Source organism: Thunnus albacares, chromosome 10, assembly GCF_914725855.1.
Source record: "Thunnus albacares chromosome 10, fThuAlb1.1, whole genome shotgun sequence".
Classification (NCBI taxonomy): Eukaryota; Metazoa; Chordata; class Actinopteri; order Scombriformes; family Scombridae; genus Thunnus; species Thunnus albacares.
The window spans coordinates 8,148,774-8,169,915 of NC_058115.1; the positions used below are offsets into that span (position 1 = coordinate 8,148,774).

A 21,142-nucleotide genomic window follows, 5' to 3' on the forward strand; every position below is an offset into this window, starting at 1 on the left:
GCGTAGAAAAACTGTTACAAAACAATCTGCCATGTAACACTTGGAGTGTGGGGGGTGTGGGGGGTGTCTGACCTGCAAGCAAGACACCAGTAAACACTGGCGGGTCAGTGCGGGACCCCATGTGGTCCCGAGGTCACCACCAAACAATGACTTTTACTGGTGTCACCTTATTCACAGTAATAAATGTGTAATAAAGTCTTCTTACATCATGAGTTTCTACAGTTTATAGTCTGGTCTGTAGTATCTCTTATCTACAGATGAGACACATCAGTTTCATTTATGAAACAACTTATATATTCCAAAAGAAAAACTTAAATAAGGTTTCTTTGGGTGCAGTCTATCAGTGATCTGTTTCATTTAGGATCCCTTATAATAAACATCATAAACAGCTGTTAGAACTATTCAGAGTGTTTTGAGGTATATTTTAGGGCAGTTAAAAAGGTCAATAGTGTGCACATCCAACCCCATCAAGGTTTTCATCAGGTAAAACATGTTAAGTCAGTCCCATGAGTTACAAAGTAGATTTACTAAGTGAATTTTCCATCATCTTCACGGACAGTTTTCAAGTGGTGAATGTTTTTTTTTTTTGAGGGACGATATTTCTGGTGTAGAGTCACAGATTAAACTGTTGCTGGTTCAGTCATAAAACTGATCTGGGGCAACTGTTTGAAAGTTATATGACAGAATAATTAACTCATGGGTGCAGGTCTATAGAGGAACTCTCTTTCTGTGTCAGTTTATTTACTTACACAATAAAAATATACAATCTGCAAATAGTTGTGAAAAGATGCTATGAAAAACATTTGTAAGTTACTATTTATCAGGAAATGAAATCATTCCTTCTTTTATGGATCAAGTTGAATTTTTTATGCACTTAATTTTACAAAGCTTGTTGTTACGACACACAAGCAGCAGTTTGAGTGTTATGAGGCAGGTAAACCAGTTCAGCTCTTACACAAACTGAGCATTTAATCATTTGTGCCGACAGCAGAGGATGTCACCCCTCCGTCACTGCCCTTCAGATCATTTTCCAGGGTGTCAGACGAGACAAAGCTGGGCCAGATATATATATATATAACTTTATCAAACTGTGACACCGCATGCATGTTTGATAACTGTGGCAGGCAACAGTCACTCACCCAAACTCTGAAGTTTAACCAGACATTGTTGTATAAATGTGTTTGCATAATGACAAAAAAATCATAAAGACTATTGTTAAAGGGAGGCTGTTATAACAATATTAATGTCACCTAGAGCTGCAACTAACTATTATTTTCATTATTTTCTTTTAGTATTATTTTTGTCATTTATTTTCCATTGTTATTAATGTTTTTATTAATAATTTATGTCTTCAGTTAGCTTTTTCTGTCCAGAACCTAAATATATTCAATTGACTGTTATATATGTCGAAGAATAACAGCAAACACTCACATTTAAGAAGCCAGAACCAGAGAATGTTTGGTATTTTTATTTTGAAAAATGACTGAAACGATAAATTGATTATCAAAATAGCTTATCTTCCAGTTGACTAATCGATTAATCGACTGGTTGTTGCAGTTCTAGTTGCATTTTAAAAGTGCATTAACTAAGTTCACAGTTGAAGCTAGAATTAGAAGTAGGTTGTGGTCAGAGTTTAATGACTGGCAAAGAGATTGTCCTCCAAATTTGCTCTGATAGATCACATGGTATTATTAGCATCACCTGAAGCCCGTGAATAGCATTTCCTGCTGGCTCACAATAAAACCTGTTTGCTACACGGGTGAGTGTGTGTGTGTGTGTGTGTGTAAGCGGGGATTATAGGCTGGTCAGTCGATCAGTGTCCATGTCAGTTGTAGTAGTGCTGGTAATATAGGTCGGCCAGTCTAGCCTGTGAACTCAATCCCACACACAGACACAATCGCTGCTTGACATGTACACCGCAGCAGACACAGACAGACTGACACATATGTACAGACTGACTGACATACAGTGTATGCAAATGAGGACACTAGAGGAGCATTATGCAAACAAACAGATTGACCACACATGTGGCCAGTCAGATATACACACTCACACACACAATGAGATTGTCTAGCTTTACACCTTGAATATGCTTGTTTGTGTGTCTAAATAGGCCAGTAATGCAGTCTAGCCAGCTCTTCTAGTGCAGATTGTCTGGACATTGTATACTGGGTTGAGACCAGCAGTTATCCTCAATGTCACCTAACAGACTATTATACAAGGTGGTACTTAGCCGGAAAAAACAATGCTCTGGATATTCATGTGACCGATGCCAAGGCTGTACTTGTGCTTTGTTTTTTTGTGTTGTGTTCTCATATTTTAAGTGTGTTCCTTCAAAAACACATAAACATACAGGAATGAAAAGTGTGAGAGAATCAAGGTAACGTGACAAAGCTCTGAAATCAGATTTCACTATGTGTGTCTGACAACTTGTGTGAGCATGACAATTATATTTTCATCACTTCATGGCACAGATGAGTTTTTCTAAACTGATTTATGTTGGTCTCTGTTTGGAGAAGTAAGAGCAGGATCAGTTCTGTTAATGATCAATGTGAAGAACAGATGTTTGGTGTAAAATAAAGCCTTGTATTGATATAACAATAGATAATAGCTTATGGAGGTTAATCAAATTTGATCAATGTTGATCATTAAGGAGCAAATGTTGGCAACAGCTTTTACTTATTAGAATATTATATTTTAATGTTAGAAGTCAGAATTTTATAACTAAGCCTCAATTTACTGTCAACACACAAATAACCAGATGCTGTATTAAATTCAGTTTTTGTGAGCATCCTGTCTTTCCCAATTTTGGGGAACCAGAATATATTTAATATGTAACCGTTTTTAAAAGTTACCATAAGTTTAATCAATTGAGTTAATGAAGTTTAATAAAAATACATACATTTTTCGTTAATAAAGTAAGTTATGTTTCAGTCTCTGTGAAAGCCTCCGAATCCTGCTTCTTTTGGTACAATTGACTCATGGAGAACTATTGAACTTCTGTCTTTAAACCTGGATCTTGCTGGGCTGCTCCTTGAGATGCTCAATCAGGACGCATGACTCCCATATATGTAATCCAGTTACATTTTATGATCGAAGACGTCATTCATTCACAGTGCTTTGGATACAAGCTCTGCGGTGTTGTGTGGCATCTAAGCATCAGGTTTGTCATGTATTCTAAGGCTGTAAAATAGTGACATTATTTGACATTATATAATCAGCTGTGCTTTAAGTGTCCCTACCTGATAAATGGAAACACCTGCACAATGTTATGCAATGCAAGACACCATTTACCTAACTCAAAATGTTCAGTTCCTAAGATAGTGGAGCGTTGACTGGAAAGGAGAAGAAAGAAATAGAGAGTGACAACAAAGGTTCCCTGTCTGGATTTGAACCAGGGACATTACAAGCACATGGTCAGAACCTTAAACCTTTAGGTACAAGGACAACTATGGTACATCTTGAGGCTGTACTTTGTGATGTTGCAGGACTGAATTACACTGAAAGCAGAAATATTACTTATAATATAATGAAATATAAAAACTACAGCACCTAAAACATCCATATAAATCATCACTTTTCTATTTTTCTTGTCATTTAGTGTAAAATATCTTACTTATCCTACCTCTTTTGTTAAAATATGAAGAAATCATCTATTTTTGGCACATGTAGTGATCAACAGATTTTATTAGTAATTCAGTATTGTGAAAAAAACATACAAAATAACAGAAAAAAAACTTTTTTTACTGTTTTTACAACAACAAACAAAAACATTGTTTTATCACATTTATTTATCACTGGTTTGAATTCAGTCCATTAACACATGAGTAGAAAAGGAAATCACCCTGTTCACTCATTGACTTACATATTTTCATGTTCAGACATTGTTCAGTCTCAACAACAGACTGGATCACATGACACCAGTTAAAGTGGCCGCTTAGCCAGAGAGTTTCTGAGAGCTCACCTGACTGCATCTGTATTTTGGCACAATAGAGACTTTGCACCGGTCTCAAAGCTCCTGACAACCATTGAATTGAATAATGCTAATATATACAGTATTACAGGGAAAAGAAGGACAGTCTGATATTAAGATTTGTTTTTAAATAAAGGCTGTGACACAGGAAACTATTTTCAGCATTCAGGTACTCTGGTTGTACTCGACTTATCATTTCACACTCTGTTAGCAGTCGAGTATGTTGGATGCCAACACCATCAAAGCATAACATCATGACATTTTGATCAGTATCATCATTTATATAACATCATATTTGAAGTTCTTAAATTTTGTGGTTTTCTGTGTGTTGTATAAATTTACAAACTCCACCGGATGTCACAAACTAAGCAGAGGGGACAGTTGAATTCACTAACAGCCCAGCATGGTGCATCAGTCTTGGATCTTGAGAATGCTCCTCTTCTCCAGATCGTTCATCTCTTTTAGGATCAGAGCCACGTTGTAGCGCAGCTCCTGGAATTTGGACACGGGCACCTGAACAGGGAAACAACAACAATTCACTGACGATGAAGAAGGCTTATTAAGTCTGAAATCAGCTGCAGAGCCATTGTGGAGCTTCAGTGTTGATACAGAATAACATCACAATGATGACGCACAAAACATTATAGTGATATAATATAGGATCATGGCTGAGACAGATGTTTGTTTAAAAAAAAAAGGAACGGGTATTTAGAAAATTGTTAAAAACTGTAAAATAATTACATTGTTAGCATCACTTTGAAGCAGAAATGTTGCATTTTCAATAAACTTGCTGTGCTGACAGTCTACTGGGTGTGTATCTGATGTTTAAATGGTCACTGAAAGGTGGTTCCTGAAGGTCTGAAAGGCTTTGAATTTCACTGTGAATGATTCACAGCTGAGACCTCTGTCCTCTCTAATGCACATACGTACGGGTTTCTTTTATAGCCCCTATAATTTATGTGACTCTCTTGTGCGATCATCTAATGTTTTTTTGGTGTTTACAGCAGTAGATATCCTTCAGTCGCACTCGTGAGATAAACCCTGAGAAGCACCTATCAGGTAGAGATAAGGTACACCCGTCAATAGAATCTGCACATCGGATGTTGTTGCTACTAATCCTGTAATACTGCTGTAAGCTGTTTATGTAACCACTGGGCTAGGTGCAGCCATAGTAGACCATCATGCTTCGCTCCACATTAGTAGGCTACTTTGAAGTGCAGCACCCATCCTGAAATGATCAGGCAGGTGTGGAGTATGGCGCCCCCTGTTGAGTAAAACATCTTACTACTGTAATTTAGGATTCAGTTTCCATTGTTTGGTCATATCTTTCTTTCTTTCTCTTTCTATCAAGAACTTTCTTCATAATTTATCAATAATTGCTTTTATTCCTTATGAGTACATTTGTATTATTAAAGGTATATTATGCAGGATTTTCCTAAAAAACAATGTATAGACTCATACAAAAGTAATCCCTCTCAATCATCACCTATTACCTACACTATTATACACACTGTGTGCTGGTGTATTTATCTGCAGAGATTCTGCCCTCTGCCTGTATTTTGTCATTATTTTGCTGTGTTTGCTCCACTCTGCTCTCTGTCTCTGCATCATGGATGGATAAAGAGCAGCAGGTCTGTGTGTCTGCTTGATGGAGGGCGGGGCTGAGCTACACACACGCAGAGCAGAGAGGCCACAGCAGACAGGATGAAGCTCTGCATTCACACTAAATCCAGTTATGCAGGAGGTGTGGGCATGTTTATTTGTGCTTTAGAACAACATAGCAGTGAAACGATCAGAAAATATGTTTAATTTATCTGATTCACAGCTTTGTTCTCGCCAGCACCACTCGCTCTCTTCATTCACTCTCTAGCTTGCTCCACCACCGCTCTTTCTCTCTCACTCGCTCATTGAGCCAGGGAAGAGGGGCCAACAATCCTGCATAGTAACCTTTAAGTTATAAATGTTATAATAATATTGTAATTGTTGTTTCTATGTTGTGCAGCCAGCAAAGTTGCTTTATTGTTGGTACAGTTAAACTACAATCTTATGTTTTATTCAAACTGACATAACTTTGTAATTTGCTCATTTAAAAGAAAAATCTAGTGCAATATCAACTAAAAGGGTAAAAGGGAAGTCATCATTTTTAGCGGTGAAACAGTTCTACACTATCTATTTTTTTCTGTTAGCTTTTATTTTTGTATTGTAAAAAATATTCTCATATACAATGTGTGTTACAACTCACCATGCAGATACCATATGGACAATAAAAAATATACTATCCAAATGTACGTGTAACTCAGTTCAGAACTGAATGTAGGTCAGGTTGTAATTAATAAATGTTACTTCATTTCACTGTAATGCTATTACGTAACAACTAAAACAAACCTACATTAGCCTACTGGCAGACAGCCAAGTTCTTTCAGGCTCACAGACTGATCATAAACTGAGAATATATACACCACAGTGCTTTTTAATTTATATAATACTACTGGGAGTAAATTAAATCCCATTTCTTATAAACATGAACCCAGAACAGCCAAAGCTTGCAAAGCCTGAATGTACTGTAGTTGATAAAGTTCTCAAACTTTAATTGAACAGTTTAAGAAAAGAGATGAAATCCGAGCGTTTGATAAATATATACACAAATGTGTTTGAGTAGTTTTACGTAGATATGCAGTATGAAAAAACTTGTAAGTACAGTATAGAAGTCATTTTAATTCTTTTAAATGCCATAAATATAGACAGTATGAGACTTATAAGTATTCTCTCACACCTGTGTCTAGGTGAGGAGCGGGAAAGAAAACACCTCCTCTCTGTCAACCTCCACTGGAGTAGATGTGCTTTCAACAAGTCACTTTACTCCAAGACAATTAAGTCACTAGCTGGAAGATTACGTTAGATACTGAGAGTCTTACGTGAACTGTGACACTCACGATTGTTGATGATGATTAAGACTTAAGGCGTTTGGCTCATTCATTTGCGAGCCGTCAGTACTGATGTGAAAGTGGAAGCTTTTGACATACTGCTATGAATTGGGTAAATAATTTTACTCTGAAAACAGCTTCTTTGGATTAGAATGTAAAACTGCGTGTACAACCAGAAACAAGTAAGTTGTTTAAATACCTCAAACCGGTGAAAACCTCCATCCGACAGTTTCATCTGCATCAGAACAGAAGGCTGCAGGGCCCTGGCTAAAGAGCTGAGGAGACAGGGGAAACACACATGCTGGTTTCATTATATTACCATCCAGTTAGAGATTTCTTAATCTCATGTGCTTAACATTCTTTAGAGAAGAAAGCACTAGATTCTTCAGAGGTGAGTTGTGTGATTCTTGCTTTTAAAAACAAAAATCTTTGATGCTTAATCCTCAGTTCTTTGGCATCTCTGCACCTAGCAGACAACAAACCAACAACAAACAGAACAGCTTCGGTGAAGTGGTGAGCAGTTGAAAAAACAAAAACACTTTTTCTCTCCCTACATATCTTACCTTGTAGAAATGGCAACATCCACTCTCCATTTCAGATCGTCTATCGTGGGCAGGTGGGGATCATTCTGGGATGTCGCTGCGTCTAGAACTGCACGACTGCAAATACAAAGAGATGCAACACAGGAATGTAATAAAAGACATGCCACCGAGACTAAACAGGTTCTAAAGAATTCAACGTACCGATTTCCAAAAACCACACTGGAGAAATCTGTGATAAAGTCTTCTGGTATCCTAAAGAAAAAACAGAAACCACAAACGTAATATTGGAGGGGCTGACGTTGTTGAAGTATTAATCAACACAGTAAGGAGTGTGATAAGATGAAAACCTTTACCTCAGTTCTCTAAGATCTTCTTTGAAGGCCTAAACAGAAACACAAACTAAACGTTATTAGATATAATTTTACTTAAGATTTTGATTTTTTCTATATTTCAAAATGTTTAATTTCATGTTTATGAAGAGCAAACAATCAATATGCTCATGTTGAAGTTGGGCAGAGAATTCTGTGATTTGCGTGAGGTCTTAAAACACAACACACCATTAAAAATTATGTTAAAAATAATAGACCTTTAATAGACCTTTGTTACTACATGTTTAAGAAGTTTTCCATATCCATAGTGAATACTTATAATATGTACTATATACTTCTGCTATAATATACTGTTTTTTGTTATTATCCTCCCCCAAAAATAAACATACTAACTGTTTTGTACTAACATGATGAAAAATGATAAAACAGATGGACTTTTATGTTTTTCTGTAGCTGTCTCACCACATCCTGCAATTTTTAAAACTTTTTCCAGCTGTGAACAGCATCAGTGAACAAAAAGTCTTTTTCACAGCAGACATTTTAACATGTCATAGTAGGAAATACACACTTGTTACTAATAACATTAACATTGTCTCTGTTCTACTCAAGTGTCCCAGTAAGACATGACTTTGTGGCTGTGTCCAAAATCATTAACTTGTTCACTCGCTCACACACTACTCCCTATGTAATAGACACTCAGTAGTTTACTCTGTTGTGAGCAGTAAATTTAAATTTTGGACATTTATGAGTCATTATTTTGCATCATCGTTGACAGGTATGGAGATGCATAACTCTGGAAAAGTAATTAGGGAATGATTTCAAACACAGCCTGTGACAGTGAGCCAACATGCACAATGCCAGGATCCTGAGACTGAAGCTGCTAAATGGAAATCAGTCATCATTATTTTTCATTATTTACACTTGTGCTTTTCCTACTGTGAAATGTAAAAACAACTTCTGTGAAATTAAGCAAATAAATAAAAAAGTCACTAAAGTGTTTTTTTATTACACACTGAGTTTTTGAGTATATCTTTTATCACTTTTCCATTGTGAACACACTTCTGTACTCGCTCAGACCTGGTTAGAATTTGTGTTGTTGGGACGCAGCTCATGTCATGTTGTAGTAACAAAAAAAAGCACAAGTGAAACTAATAACATAGCTAAATGATAACTTTGCTTTCCATTTAGAGGTCCCATGACAGTGAGTCCTGGGAATGAAAAACCTGAATGAAATGCCCCAATTAATACTGTTATTGATCACACTAGTGATTATCCTGCTGAGACATCAAAGTTTCTGTTGTGGAATAGGTTGTTGGTCTGTAAGCCACATAAGGGCGCCAGATATGGACAATTCAGCTGCTGAGTTACTGACAAAGGCTGAAATCTTCCAAAAGAAAAGTGAAAAATATGAATTTTGTGTAAACATGTTCCAGCTTATAACATCCAGTGATTAACAGCAGCTCACCTCCTGTTTAAGTGATGACATGGGGATGCGGATGGCCTCAGACAGCACTCTGTACATCCCAGCTACGATGTGACTGAGCCTCTCCTGAGGGATGACACTGCTCTCTGCTATTGACTTCATCACCTCTCTGCAGTCCTTCCCCTCCAGGGCGCTGACTACAGCTGTAGAGAGAATAATTCACAGGCACATTTATGAACTTATTGAATGTCTTCACTTGCTTATCCTTGTTCAAAGTCACAGGAGCTGGATCTTATCACAGCATGCACTGGACAGAGACAAGGACACTCACAAGTCTGGTTGTCAGAAGGACAATATTAGTTATTGAGTATTTTATTTTTTATTTCTTTCATATATTGTTGGGTTGTAACAATGACGTGAAGTTAGCCTCTGATTCAGGGTTAAGAGAAAAGTTGAGGAGAAAGTTATGGGAAACATAAATAATAATATTTAGCGGCTGATTCTCAGTTTTTTCACCACTTACCCTTGTGAAAAAGTGTCAGATATCATAGCAAATGCCTTTTGCTTATGAAAACTGAAAAAAGGGTGATTTCACCGCTTTTTTCCTCATCCAGACCACATTAGACTAGGTCCAGATCAAAAACCACTATTCTTAGACTCATCAAATCTGGACTAGATTAACAAGGAGACTCCAGAGACTCATTAAAACACAGTTTCAGATTTGTGAAATATTTATTTTGTTCATGAAAAAGGGCGATTCCACTGCTTTTTCTATCCAGTCCACATTAGACTAGATCTAGATCGAAAACCACTGTACTTAGACTTGTCCAATCTGGACTAGATTATTATTATTATGATTTGACAGGTCAGAAGATTTGAAGCTAACTTCTGCGTCTTGTTATAAGATGCAATTAGACGGCACAGGTCCGTAATAAGTGATATTAGAAACATTTAAATCTTATGCTATCTGTTTTAGAGACACAGTAACACCTTTCATGTACCTTTCAGTATTTTCCTGAACATCTCTTGGTCCACATCCTTGAGGTTTTTCGACATCGATTCGACTTCTGGTGGTATCCTGCTTCCCAAAAAGCTGGAGTCTTTTGCGTGGCTCGAAGACATGACTTATCATTCAATAATATGCGATATGCACGAATAAAAAGATAGAGAAACTGTAAATGGAAGTACGGGACTTTGAGGTTTTTTTTAATGTTCGTTTTCTGTTTATGTGACAGCTTCCGCCTCACGTCACGTGACACTGGTCTCGTCCCCGATAGTCTCGCGATGACAACTAAGATCATTGGTGTGGAAAAGAAAGGATTTGCAAATGGAGGTGGCAGAAACGGTTAGTCTTTGAACGACAAAAGGTGGGTGTTTCTGTTTGGACAGCTCTCTTATATAACACTTAAAAGGTGTCTAATGTGTCCAGAGTCAGTATTGTGGGGAAGAAAAATTTTATTTCTGTGTTGTTATGTGGTTTTGTAAACGCTACGTGGACACTTGGAGCATTAGCACGCAGCTAACGATATTAGCTAGCGCTATGTTACAAAAACATAATCTGTTTACCAAACGTTGTAACTTACATAAAGTATATCCAATCTGTTATATCTCATTTTAAGCTAGATTAGTGTATAGCATTTTTTGTACGATGACAGGATTGTAGTGTAGCTTTAGTGACAATTGTTAAGAAAAACAACAAGTGTGTGTTTAGAATAGGAGACATCTAACAGTTAACCTTAGTGCGAGTAATTAACGTTAACTACAGTAGTCTCTTAGAGAGCATTAACTTAGCAAGTGAAAATATATAGATACAGTACAATTAGTATAAAACATAGATACAGTATGATTAATACACATACACACAGAATAATTCATATAAAACGTATAGACACAGCATTAGTATAATATAGATACCGTATAATTACTATAAAATGTGTAGATACAGTATAATTAGTATAAAACATAGATACATTATAATAAATATAAAGCATATATACAGTATAATTAATATAAAACATAGATACAGTATAATTAGTATAAAACATATAGATACTGTATAATTAGTGGGTAACTAACTAAGCTAGTTTTGCCCACTAACTTCACTATACTACCAAAAACAAAATTAGCCTTAAATGCAAATTTGATCTGTATCACTACTCTCATTTTATTATATACTAGGTATATAATTACTGCACAATGTAAAATAACAATTTGTTGTATTCTATTGTGTGTGATGTGTGCTGTTGTGACACTTCAATGTCTCTCGGGATCAATGAAGTATTTCTTATCCTTATAGCTTATTTCATATTCTTATTCTTATTATATTTCTATAGCTCAGGTCATGTTATTGCTTGAATGAAAGTTTTGCTTTGGTCAGTGACTGTATGATATTTTTGTAGTATTTTTTTTCTGTCATTGTTTAGCACAAAGAGGCATAACGACAGCCACTCTAAAAAAATACAGTGAAATCCTTTTACAAGTAAGCAAATTCCTCTAAATTATAGAAAGTTGTCTTTGCTTTTTTGGTTCTTCGCATCTTTAATGAAGGTGTTATACCGTTGGGAGTTTGATAACATAATTATATTCAATTCAAAAAGACTTTATTCGTCCCTCAAGTGGCAATTTGAGGCAAGCTAGTTTGCAAACAAGTACACATATACAATTCATTAACACCTATAAAAAAGAAAAACATTACAAACATGACAATGTTCGAAAGAGTTTAAATATACAAGGATTAATGACAGTGGTTACATCAGTAGCGTTGGAGGCAGAGCTTTGAGTCTGTTTTGATTTCTAGGTGTGAAATGTGCCAAAAAGTTATCAGCAAGTGGGATATGTAGAACAACACTTAAGATACAACATACAACATCAAATACATCAATCTGCACATTATTAGAGCTGCAACAATTAGTCTATTAATTGATCAATTGCCATTGCTATTTTGATAATCACTTAATCGTTTGAGTCATTTTTTAAAACAAAAAATGTCAAAATTCTCTTGTATCAGCTTCTCAAATGTGAATACTTTGTGGTTCCTTTAGTCCTCTATGACCACAAACTGAGTATCTTTGGGTTGTGGACTGTTGGTCGGGACAACACAAGACATTTGAGGACATCTTGGGCTTTGGAAAACATTGCCCAACATTTTTCACTGTTTTCTGACAGTTTATAGACCAAACAGCTAATTAATTATCTGAGAAAATAATCAACAGATGAATTGATAATGAAAATAATCGTTAACAGCAGCCCTACACATTATTCATTATCATTAATATTGTAATGTGTCCAAATACAACAATAAATTAAAACTACAGTAGCTAGTTAGCTAATGTTAGTCGCCATTGGGGTATTAGCTGAAAAGTCAAAATATAAGCAGTGTTTCAGTAGACGTAGCATCAGTAGTTTTGCCACAAACAAACTGTGTGAAAGATAAAAACTGAGTGTGTGGACAAACACCTGTGCAACCCATCACAGTCTCATGTTATCTATCTAACAATACATACTAACTATTTTGAAGCCCTTGTTAAGACTGTGACCGCTGTGTGTATGGTAATAATTCAGGCTGTTGTAGTTGTATTGTAATATGTTGTTTCTGTTGCAGGTACATATAGCCATGTCTGATTCTCTATATGAGAAGTTTTTGGCCCCAGAGGAGCCTTTCCCTCTCCTCTCCCAGAGGGCCAACCTCAGTGATGTGGGAACTCTGGACGTCAGTGACTTTGGCTGTCAACTCTCCTCTTGTCACAGGACAGATCCTCTACACCGCTTCCACAGTAACAGGCAAGTAAAATGTGGGTTCACACATGCAGTATATACACAGTAGGGTCCAAAAGTCAGACTTTTGGACCCTACTGTGTGTCATCTGTCTGTGAGGTAAACTGAATTTCAAAAGATACTTTGAAAGTAAGATATTGCTATGATTGTATCATATATTTGATATGAAGTATCATATATTTAATATATCCATCTGTATTGTGGAGTATCTTTAGCACAAAGCTGACAGATCCTGCAGTTGGAGGCACTCACTGTACTCTGCCATTGAGAAATGTTTATAGGCTTGGCAGGTTTTGTCTGACCAAAAGTCCAAAACCTAAAGCTATATCATCTCTACATCTCACACCATGTTTATATGCTTGCATTGTCAAGCCCACTGTAACGCACTTAACAAGTCGGTGTAATTTACAAGTTATGGAGTTGCTGATGAAATAAAATTAACTAAAAACAAAGGCTTCCACATATACTCTGATAAAACCATCTTTTCTGCTGTTCTGACATTTCAATTATCTCTTGGCACTGAAAGAGAGGCAACAGTATGCAGAAAGCTACACATTACAACCTGAAGCCGCACATAATTATTCATAGCTCTGTCACTGGAAATTGTTGCCTTTCAAATGTGTGAAAGAGCAGCATATTGTTCTCTTAATTTAAAGTGCTACGTAGAACAATATCCCCAATGTTTTTATCTATATATTCAATATATGTCCTCTTCTTAAGACAAACTATTGTTTTCAGAGATTCACTTGTATAAAAGGCTTTTACACACAACTGAAACATACATCTGTATTTTGCATGGACAGTACGTCTGAACAATTTCAGCAAAAGTAAAGAAAATGACTCATTATATACTTTGATGCCCACTCATTGTTCTCCTCAGGTGGAACCTTACTTCCTGTGGGACCAGTGTTGCCAGTTCGGAGTGCAGCGAGGAGCTCTTCTCCTCTGTGTCCGTGGGTGATCAGGACGACTGTTACTCCCTCCTGGATGACCAAGAACTAACATCTCTGGACCTGTTTCCAGAGGGCAGTGTTTGCAGTGACGTCTCCTCCTCTATCAGCACCTACTGGGACTGGTCTGACAGCGAGTTTGAGTGGCAGGTTGGTTGTTAGCTGGTCAGTTAGCCAAGTTATATTTTTAAAGACTGATTTTTTCCAGCTTAAGTACTTTCTGTTTCTGTCATGAGATTCTGATTCAATCAAACTCCCCACGCATCACATTGTTGGTTTGTTTTCCAGTTGCCGGGAAGTGACATTGCCAGTGGCAGCGATGTCCTGTCTGACATCATCCCGAGTGTGCCAAGTTCACCCTGTTTGTTTTCCAAGAGGAAGCCCAAGCCCCACCCTCATCGCAACCTAGATGAGCTGCCTTGGAGTGCCATGACCAACGATGAACAAGTAAACAAAGCCAAACACACCTTTCTGTGCTGTTAGGGTGCTCAGAATTAGCATCAATAAAGCTGAAAAACTGTCAAACTGCTAGTATTGTTTTTGCCAGATATTTACCTGCTATGCATCATTAGGCAAGTAAAGACGCTTGGACAAAAGGAACAAAACTCAAATCTCCTTGTGTGTGTTTCCTCTTCCAGGTGGAGTACATCGAGTACTTGAGTCGGAAGGTCAGCACAGAGATGGGTCTGAGAGAGCAGCTGGACATCATTAAGATCATCGACCCGTGTGCTCAGATCTCTCCCACCGACAGCGAGTTCATCATAGAGCTCAACTGTCTCACCGATGAGAAACTCAAACAGGTGGGTGTAACTCTGAAACACATCACTTTCATATTACAGGACCGATACACCAGTAAACAAGTCTAATTTTCTTTTGCACAGAACCTCACACCTTTACCAAACTGTGAACAGCCCGACACAAAATAGGTGTGAGAACCTGATTTTAAAATAGCTGCTTGTTTGCCACCACCTGAGGAGTCCTAAAAATGTATGAAGTAATTTCACTTCCTGTGAAGTTTTAACAGATCACCAGTCAAAGTCTGGTTTTAAAATTAATTTTAAGGTATTTAAATTTAAAAATTGTACATCATTGGTATTGACCACACTTGTGCTTTCAGAGGTTATTTTTCAAGCCCATTTGACGCCTTAAATGCTTTAGGTAAACATAATAAATGCACTTTTTATGTGATTACAGCAGGTCCACTTGGTAATTAGTTTGTGTTAGTTAAAATAACATGTCCAATACATGGATGTATAATGAGAACTGGATACAGCACTGGAGGCGGGGCCCCGTTCAAGCCTATGAAAGATGCTCAATGGCCATGAAGTAAAAACAGTTAAACTTCCGGGTACAAAATTACTCGGATCTGTGCTTTCTCAATATTGGCTGTGTATTGGATAGGAGCGCTCCCTGCTATTGCATCAGTAAACCAGGGTGACAAAGATAGTAACCCAGAGTAGTACAGCATGTGAAAACGTTCATGTTTTGTCTCGTGCACTGTCACCAGGTGCGTAACTACATCAGAGAGCACAGCCCCAGGCAGCGAGCCAGCAGCACCAGAGAAGGCTGGAAGAGGAGCAGCCACAGCAGTGCCAGCACTGGTGGTGTCAGTGGAGCCAGCAGCAGTAACGCCAGCATGGTCAGCTCTGCTAGCTCCTCCACTGGCTCTACAGCCTCCAACTCTGTAGCAGGTAAGAATGCCACGTAGTTGACTAGCAGTTTGGTTACAGCCAGTAGTCCAACCACCAGAGCAGCCGCAGTGCTTTGAGCATTTACAGCTCAGTTTACTGGACAGAGCAGTGACAGACGGAGAAAAGTAATATTGAAGTATGGTGTTACGCTTCAGTTCAATGTAAAGTATTTTAGCTCCTCTTGGTTGTAACTGTTTCTATTATCTTGTGTTCCAGGTGGTACAGCTTCAGCCTGTAGTGGAAGCAGTGTTGCCAACATTAGCAGAGCTCACAGTGATGGCAACCTTTCCAGTGCTGCAGAGCGTATACGAGACTCTAAAGTAAGCAACACTTAACTGTGTGTATGTGTTTAAACTTATAGATTTGCAACTATGTTCTTATATGCTGTATGTTCAGAAATGAACTGACTAACATAACTTCTAATTGCATAAGTATGTTTGTAAACATGAAAAAGCTGTTACACTCCTGCATTTTTTCTTTACTGTACAATGCAGGAATTTTGGTGGGGGAAAAAAAACAACAGGGACAATTTTCTGATGTCACATGACAACCTTTTTTGTTGTTTTGTCTGGAAAAAAGTAACTAATACCTGTGTATTTTTATTATTACCATATCTCTTTTCAGAAACGTTCGAAGCAGCGTAAGCTTCAGCAGAAAGCTCTCCGGAAACGGCAGCTGAAAGAGCAGCGCCAGGCCCGCAAGGAGCGTCTGAGTGGTCTGTTTCTGAACGAGGAGGTGCTGTCACTGCGGGTGACGGAGGAAGACGACCACGGTGACGACCTGGACATACTGATGTGACACCAGTGAATCAATCAGTGCTCCCTCTACGTCTGCTCTCTCACCACCCAGGCGCTACCATAGAGCTTATAGATCGCGTTAATCCATAGGCCAAAACAGACCACTGTATGCTTTAGCTTTGGCTAACAAGCTCATAATGCATTTTGTAAGACAAAAGTCTGATAGGCAGTACAGTAGTAGCTTCTAACATAGCTCGACATATTGCTTGCTAATACTAGTGTAACACTGCTAGTGCTAAAAATGAATCACTGCTAAGCTACCGACAGTAATAGTGCTAAAATACTGCTAACGCTTTGATAGATCCTGACCTCTGTCTAACCTGCTGCTGCAACAGCCTAGAAGCCTGCAGATGCACATAATTATAAACCACTTACAGTTATTTCAGCTGAATATAATCAACATGAGGATTGCTTATAGATGCTGTAACAGCATATATCCACTGCTACTAATACAGCCACCACTGGCAGAGAGACAGATCAGGCATCAGAAAGCAGAGTTTGGCCAAATTATACAGCTGCAAATAGCAAAAAGTGTATTTCTTCATACCATCACAGGGAAGCATCGGCAGCGATGGTGGAGATTTTGAGCCAGGCTAAAAGCTGTTGTAATTTTCACTGCTCACTGTTAATGTCACTTTATTAAGTTTTAATATTTTTTCAGGCGAGAAAGTAACCATTTACATTTCCCAATATGTGGTCAGCCTATTTGGAAATTTGCTTTCGGAGATGTGAGGAAGATATACAGTAATTCCTTGTTGGTCTCACAGATGAAATCTTAATAATTGTAGCTGCCACATTAGTTTGTCTGAATGTAAAGTGAAGCATCATGTTTTTACTGGCGAGAACAACAGCGCTGAGGGGCTGTATATGTACAGATATCACCACATTTACATAAATATAAATGTATTAAAATGAACAGATCAGTCTATATTAACATACACTACACTACAGACTGAATAATATAATTTACTGCATCTCTCTGTCAATCAGGTTATTTTTTTGTGAGGAAAAAAAGTGTGAGTGGAGCTTTGAGTTGAGATTATTTTGTCATATTACAGTCAGGTAGTTATGTTGAAGCTGAGCTGCTGCTGTCAGCAGGCAGAATCATCATACTGCGTCCTCCTGAGTCAAACTTGCTAAATCCAAACTAGCAAGTACGCAAGTCTGAACTTGGCATACTGTCAAATTCAGTTAAATCCTGACGTACTTCCTGGAGGCTTGGTTGCCACTTCCTGTATCTGTTGTTTCAAAGTAAGCTTAGTTTTTTTTAGCTCGGTAGTAGTTTTCACCCATCTGCCTCCAAATACATGCATCCTCTGCAGGGCTGCATCTGCACTGGCCAAACTCTGCTCATCTGTAGCTCTACTTTAAACTGCTGCAGGTTAGGTTACTACAGACGGGAGCAGATACCTCAAGGCTAACAGACAACGTGGCTAGAGTTTAAAGTATCAGTATCAGCAGTTTCAACATGATAAAATATGGGGAAAACATACAAAATTCTGAACTTGAATGATAAGCAATTTCTTCAAATGGTGAATGATTTAAGCTTGATCTGATAACCATTCCAGGTGCAGATGCTGGTTTCTTTGTCTATGCAGAGAAATGTGACAAATCGCACAAAATGTGGTAACAAATAATGCACAGTTAAAACATTTCTGACGCGGAAGCTGAAGTGAGCTGTTCTGTCTTTCTATCTGCTGAGTGTTGTGGTCCCATTTCACTCTCAAGGCTTAGAGGGAGCACTGAAACACTGCATGTTTAAACTGTCACCCACACTGAGTCTCTGTGTGGTTCAATAACTAACAACTTGCATCATTATTTGCATCCACCTGTTAAAATAGCTTATCTGTGTTGTAAATACATGATAAATAACAGCATATTTACTGCTTGCTTTCAAGTTTTCCTTGGTGATAAAGGTTTAATTTAAAGGTTTTTTTTCCCTTTATGTGTTTATATATTATGACAAGGTAGTGAATTAATTGGTCATCAAAGCTTAAATGCTGTAAATTGCCAGTTCTTTTGAGTCTTTTTGATGCATTTAGTTGTTTTTTTGTTACATGTACTTTGAGTTTGGTCGTCGTGTCAGACATCTTTTGAACGTCTCGATATCGACCATGATCCTTTGTCAAGTCTTTGTTTTTCTCTGATAGCACTCCGACTGCATTTCTGCTTGAGACGACTCAAATAATCACACTGTCATTTTAAATGACAGATCTCTGTCATTCACTTCTGAGGAAGTTTCTGAGTGAAATGACCGCCAGTTTTAAGCATTCAAGCATTAAGTCTTATTAGAGGTTTTTACAGATCATATTGTGTCTGTCCATGTACTGTATGGCTGGTTTGGTTTTGGTGCTAAACTTGCACGGGTAGGGTTAGGGGTTGAGCCATTAACTTTCAGATGTGTGTTCATTTTGCTCTGTTTTAAAATCTGCATCTAAGTGTTGATGAAGCACTAACACCCCGAAAACAGCCTTTTGTGGAGTTGTAGCTACCATGTCGTTTTCAGATTTGCTAGAAGTAGCAACCTGAGATATTGTTTCTCTTTTTTTTCTGTCTACCTTGTAAGAAACACTTTTCCACAGCTTCTCAGCTGTAACCTGATGAACCACTTGCAATCCTTTTAAATACTTTATGTACTGAGCTTTGACTCTTGTCTCTGTCTCCTGTATAAAGTTATTAATTACAGCAATTGTGTTGAAAGCAGCTTTATGTATTATGTAGTAATAAGTAGTAAAACTCTATTTTGAAAAATAAGATAATTTTGAAAAAAAAAAAATTAAAAACAAGCCACAGTGTGATGCAACACAAAGTTATTTGTGTAAATAAGGTACCATGTATTTGCTGAAAATTAAAGGCATTGAACTGATAAAACATGGTTTTAAAGAAGTTTAATTAAATTAATTTTGTTTGGGTAAATTTACTTTACTTCCCTCAGTGTCATTGTTAGAATTAATTTACGCAAGTCACCTGTTGAGGTAAAAACATTTTTACCCTCAGCAACAATAACCAACACTGTTTCTCCATGTATTAGTTCAAACATATAAACCCCTGTGGAATCTGTATTTGTAGTCCCAGGTGCAATTCACACAGTTGTTGCAGCTGGTGTTGCCTGACCAGTGTAAATGTTGACTGTGTTATCACTGGCTGAAACATTGAATACCACAGATGCCATGTTAGTGCTGCAGGAAGGACTGTGTATAGTCCACTCAGTGGTTCTGAGACATTGAAAACTTGACAAATAAACTTACATTGTTGCATCCTATTGTTGTTGTCTTTTGAATTCTTCAAGTGTGAATGTGTTATTTTCTCACATGACAAAACCACAGCATATAAACCATAGTGAACAAAGGTGCGGGTGTCAGCCCAACTGGAAAGAAATGTGTGTGTGCAGCTCCTCCATACCAGCACCAATAATCTGAGAAAATTATATTTAGACAATATTGTATTACTGATTGAGGCCCTTAGAACATCTTCCGGATTTTCTGTTTGTTACTATGAAAGTGTCACACGTTTCCTGTTATCGCTGCACAGTCTGCATTTATAGTCAACCATTCACTGCACTGCTTGGTTTATACAATACAGAGATACCATACAGATGTGGTGCAGTCACAGACCCTTCTCGCCTTCTCTCAACATATACAAATTCACATCATACTCCATTATTAAATCGCCCATTTGAATGTTTACTTGGTCACAGGGAAATGGGCGTATCTCATGAGGCATTACTTTATTTATTAACAGATTCGTCAGGGTTTTCTAAGTAATTCGGCATTCATATAATTCCCCATACCGTATTATAAGTCAATTTTAATAATAGTCTCTCAACTACTGTCAGAAATAAATGGTGATGTTCTCTCTGTAGGATATGGTTAAAACCCACTGGGGCCTATACGGTATCTTTGTCTCACGTCGAATCTCTTAATATTCACGTATAATTTAGAAACAAGAGGAAGATCATGCGTATCTTCACTCTGCCTCCAACCGCTGGAAGCAACCCGGAGCCCAACTTCTACGACAGCCTGCAGAAGGTCCGCCTGCGACAGCAGCTGGAGATGTACTCTCTGGGTGAATCCGGTAGATGGTTCCATAGAAGAGGAGCCTGATAGCTGAAGGCTCTGCCTCCCATTCTACTTTTAAAGACTGTAGGGACCACCAGTAAGCCTGCATACTGGGAGCGCAGTGTTCTAGTGGGATAATACGGTATTATGAGCTCTTCAAGATATGGTGGTGCCTGACCATTAAGGGCTTTGTAAGTTAGGAGAAGGATTTTAAATTCTATTCTAGATTTTACAGGAAGCCAATGTAGCGAAGCCAAAATGGGAGAAATGTGGTCTCTTTCTCTAGTTTTAGTCAGAACACGTGCAGCTGCATTCTGGACCAGCTGGAGAGTTTTTAGAGACTTGTTAGGGCAGCCTGATAATAAGGAATTGCAATAATCCAGCCTAGAAGTAACAAATGCGTGAACTAGTTTTTCTGCATCTTTTAGGGACAGGATGTGCCTGATTTTTGTGATATTACGTAAGTGAAAAAAGGCAGTCCTTGAGATTTGATTTATGTGGGAGTTAAAGGACATATCCTGATCAAAGATAACTCCCAGATTCCTTACGGTGGTGCTGGAGGCCAGGGTAATGCCATCCAGAGTAGCTATATCATTAGATAATGTGTTTCTAAGGTGTTTAGGGCCAAGCACAATAACTTCAGTTTTATCTGAATTTAGTAGTAGAAAATTGCAGGTCATC

General features: G+C 37.8%; 2 protein-coding genes across 2 annotated transcripts; one reads left to right on the forward strand and one right to left on the reverse strand.

The window, feature by feature from the left end:
- Positions 1–3,669: 3,669 nt before the first annotated feature.
- commd5 (COMM domain containing 5) lies at positions 3,670–10,477 on the reverse strand. The gene is made up of 7 exons (XM_044363292.1): positions 10,193–10,477; positions 9,234–9,394; positions 7,793–7,821; positions 7,641–7,691; positions 7,461–7,556; positions 7,097–7,172; positions 3,670–4,486 (listed from the first exon to the last, which is right to left on the reverse strand). The coding sequence occupies exons 1-7, from the start codon at positions 10,311–10,313 to the stop codon at positions 4,385–4,387; spliced, it is 636 nt and encodes a 211-aa protein (XP_044219227.1). The 5' UTR covers positions 10,314–10,477; the 3' UTR covers positions 3,670–4,384.
- Positions 10,476–19,665, forward strand: fam199x (family with sequence similarity 199, X-linked). Its single transcript, XM_044363291.1, has 8 exons — positions 10,476–10,558; positions 12,793–12,971; positions 13,846–14,065; positions 14,204–14,362; positions 14,554–14,715; positions 15,423–15,606; positions 15,823–15,926; positions 16,231–19,665. Exons 2-8 carry the CDS (start codon positions 12,805–12,807, stop codon positions 16,402–16,404), a joined length of 1,170 nt encoding a protein of 389 aa, XP_044219226.1. The 5' UTR covers positions 10,476–10,558; positions 12,793–12,804; the 3' UTR covers positions 16,405–19,665.
- The last annotated feature ends 1,477 nt before the right edge of the window (positions 19,666–21,142 follow it).

Bases quoted from the DNA above. Each gene is read 5' to 3' on its own strand.
- commd5 (XM_044363292.1), bottom strand. From the start codon at position 10,313: ATGTCTTCGAGCCACGCAAAAGACTCCAGCTTTTTGGGAAGCAGGATA. The intron at 7,822-9,233 runs GTGAGCTGCTGT...GTTTCTGTTTAG, and splicing joins TGTCATCACTTAAACAGGAG to GCCTTCAAAGAAGATCTTAG. The intron at 7,557-7,640 runs GTACGTTGAATT...TTGTATTTGCAG, and splicing joins AGTGTGGTTTTTGGAAATCG to TCGTGCAGTTCTAGACGCAG.
- fam199x (XM_044363291.1), top strand. From the start codon at position 12,805: ATGTCTGATTCTCTATATGAGAAGTTTTTGGCCCCAGAGGAGCCTTTC. The intron at 14,716-15,422 runs GTGGGTGTAACT...CACTGTCACCAG, and splicing joins CCGATGAGAAACTCAAACAG to GTGCGTAACTACATCAGAGA. The intron at 15,927-16,230 runs GTAAGCAACACT...ATCTCTTTTCAG, and splicing joins AGCGTATACGAGACTCTAAA to AAACGTTCGAAGCAGCGTAA.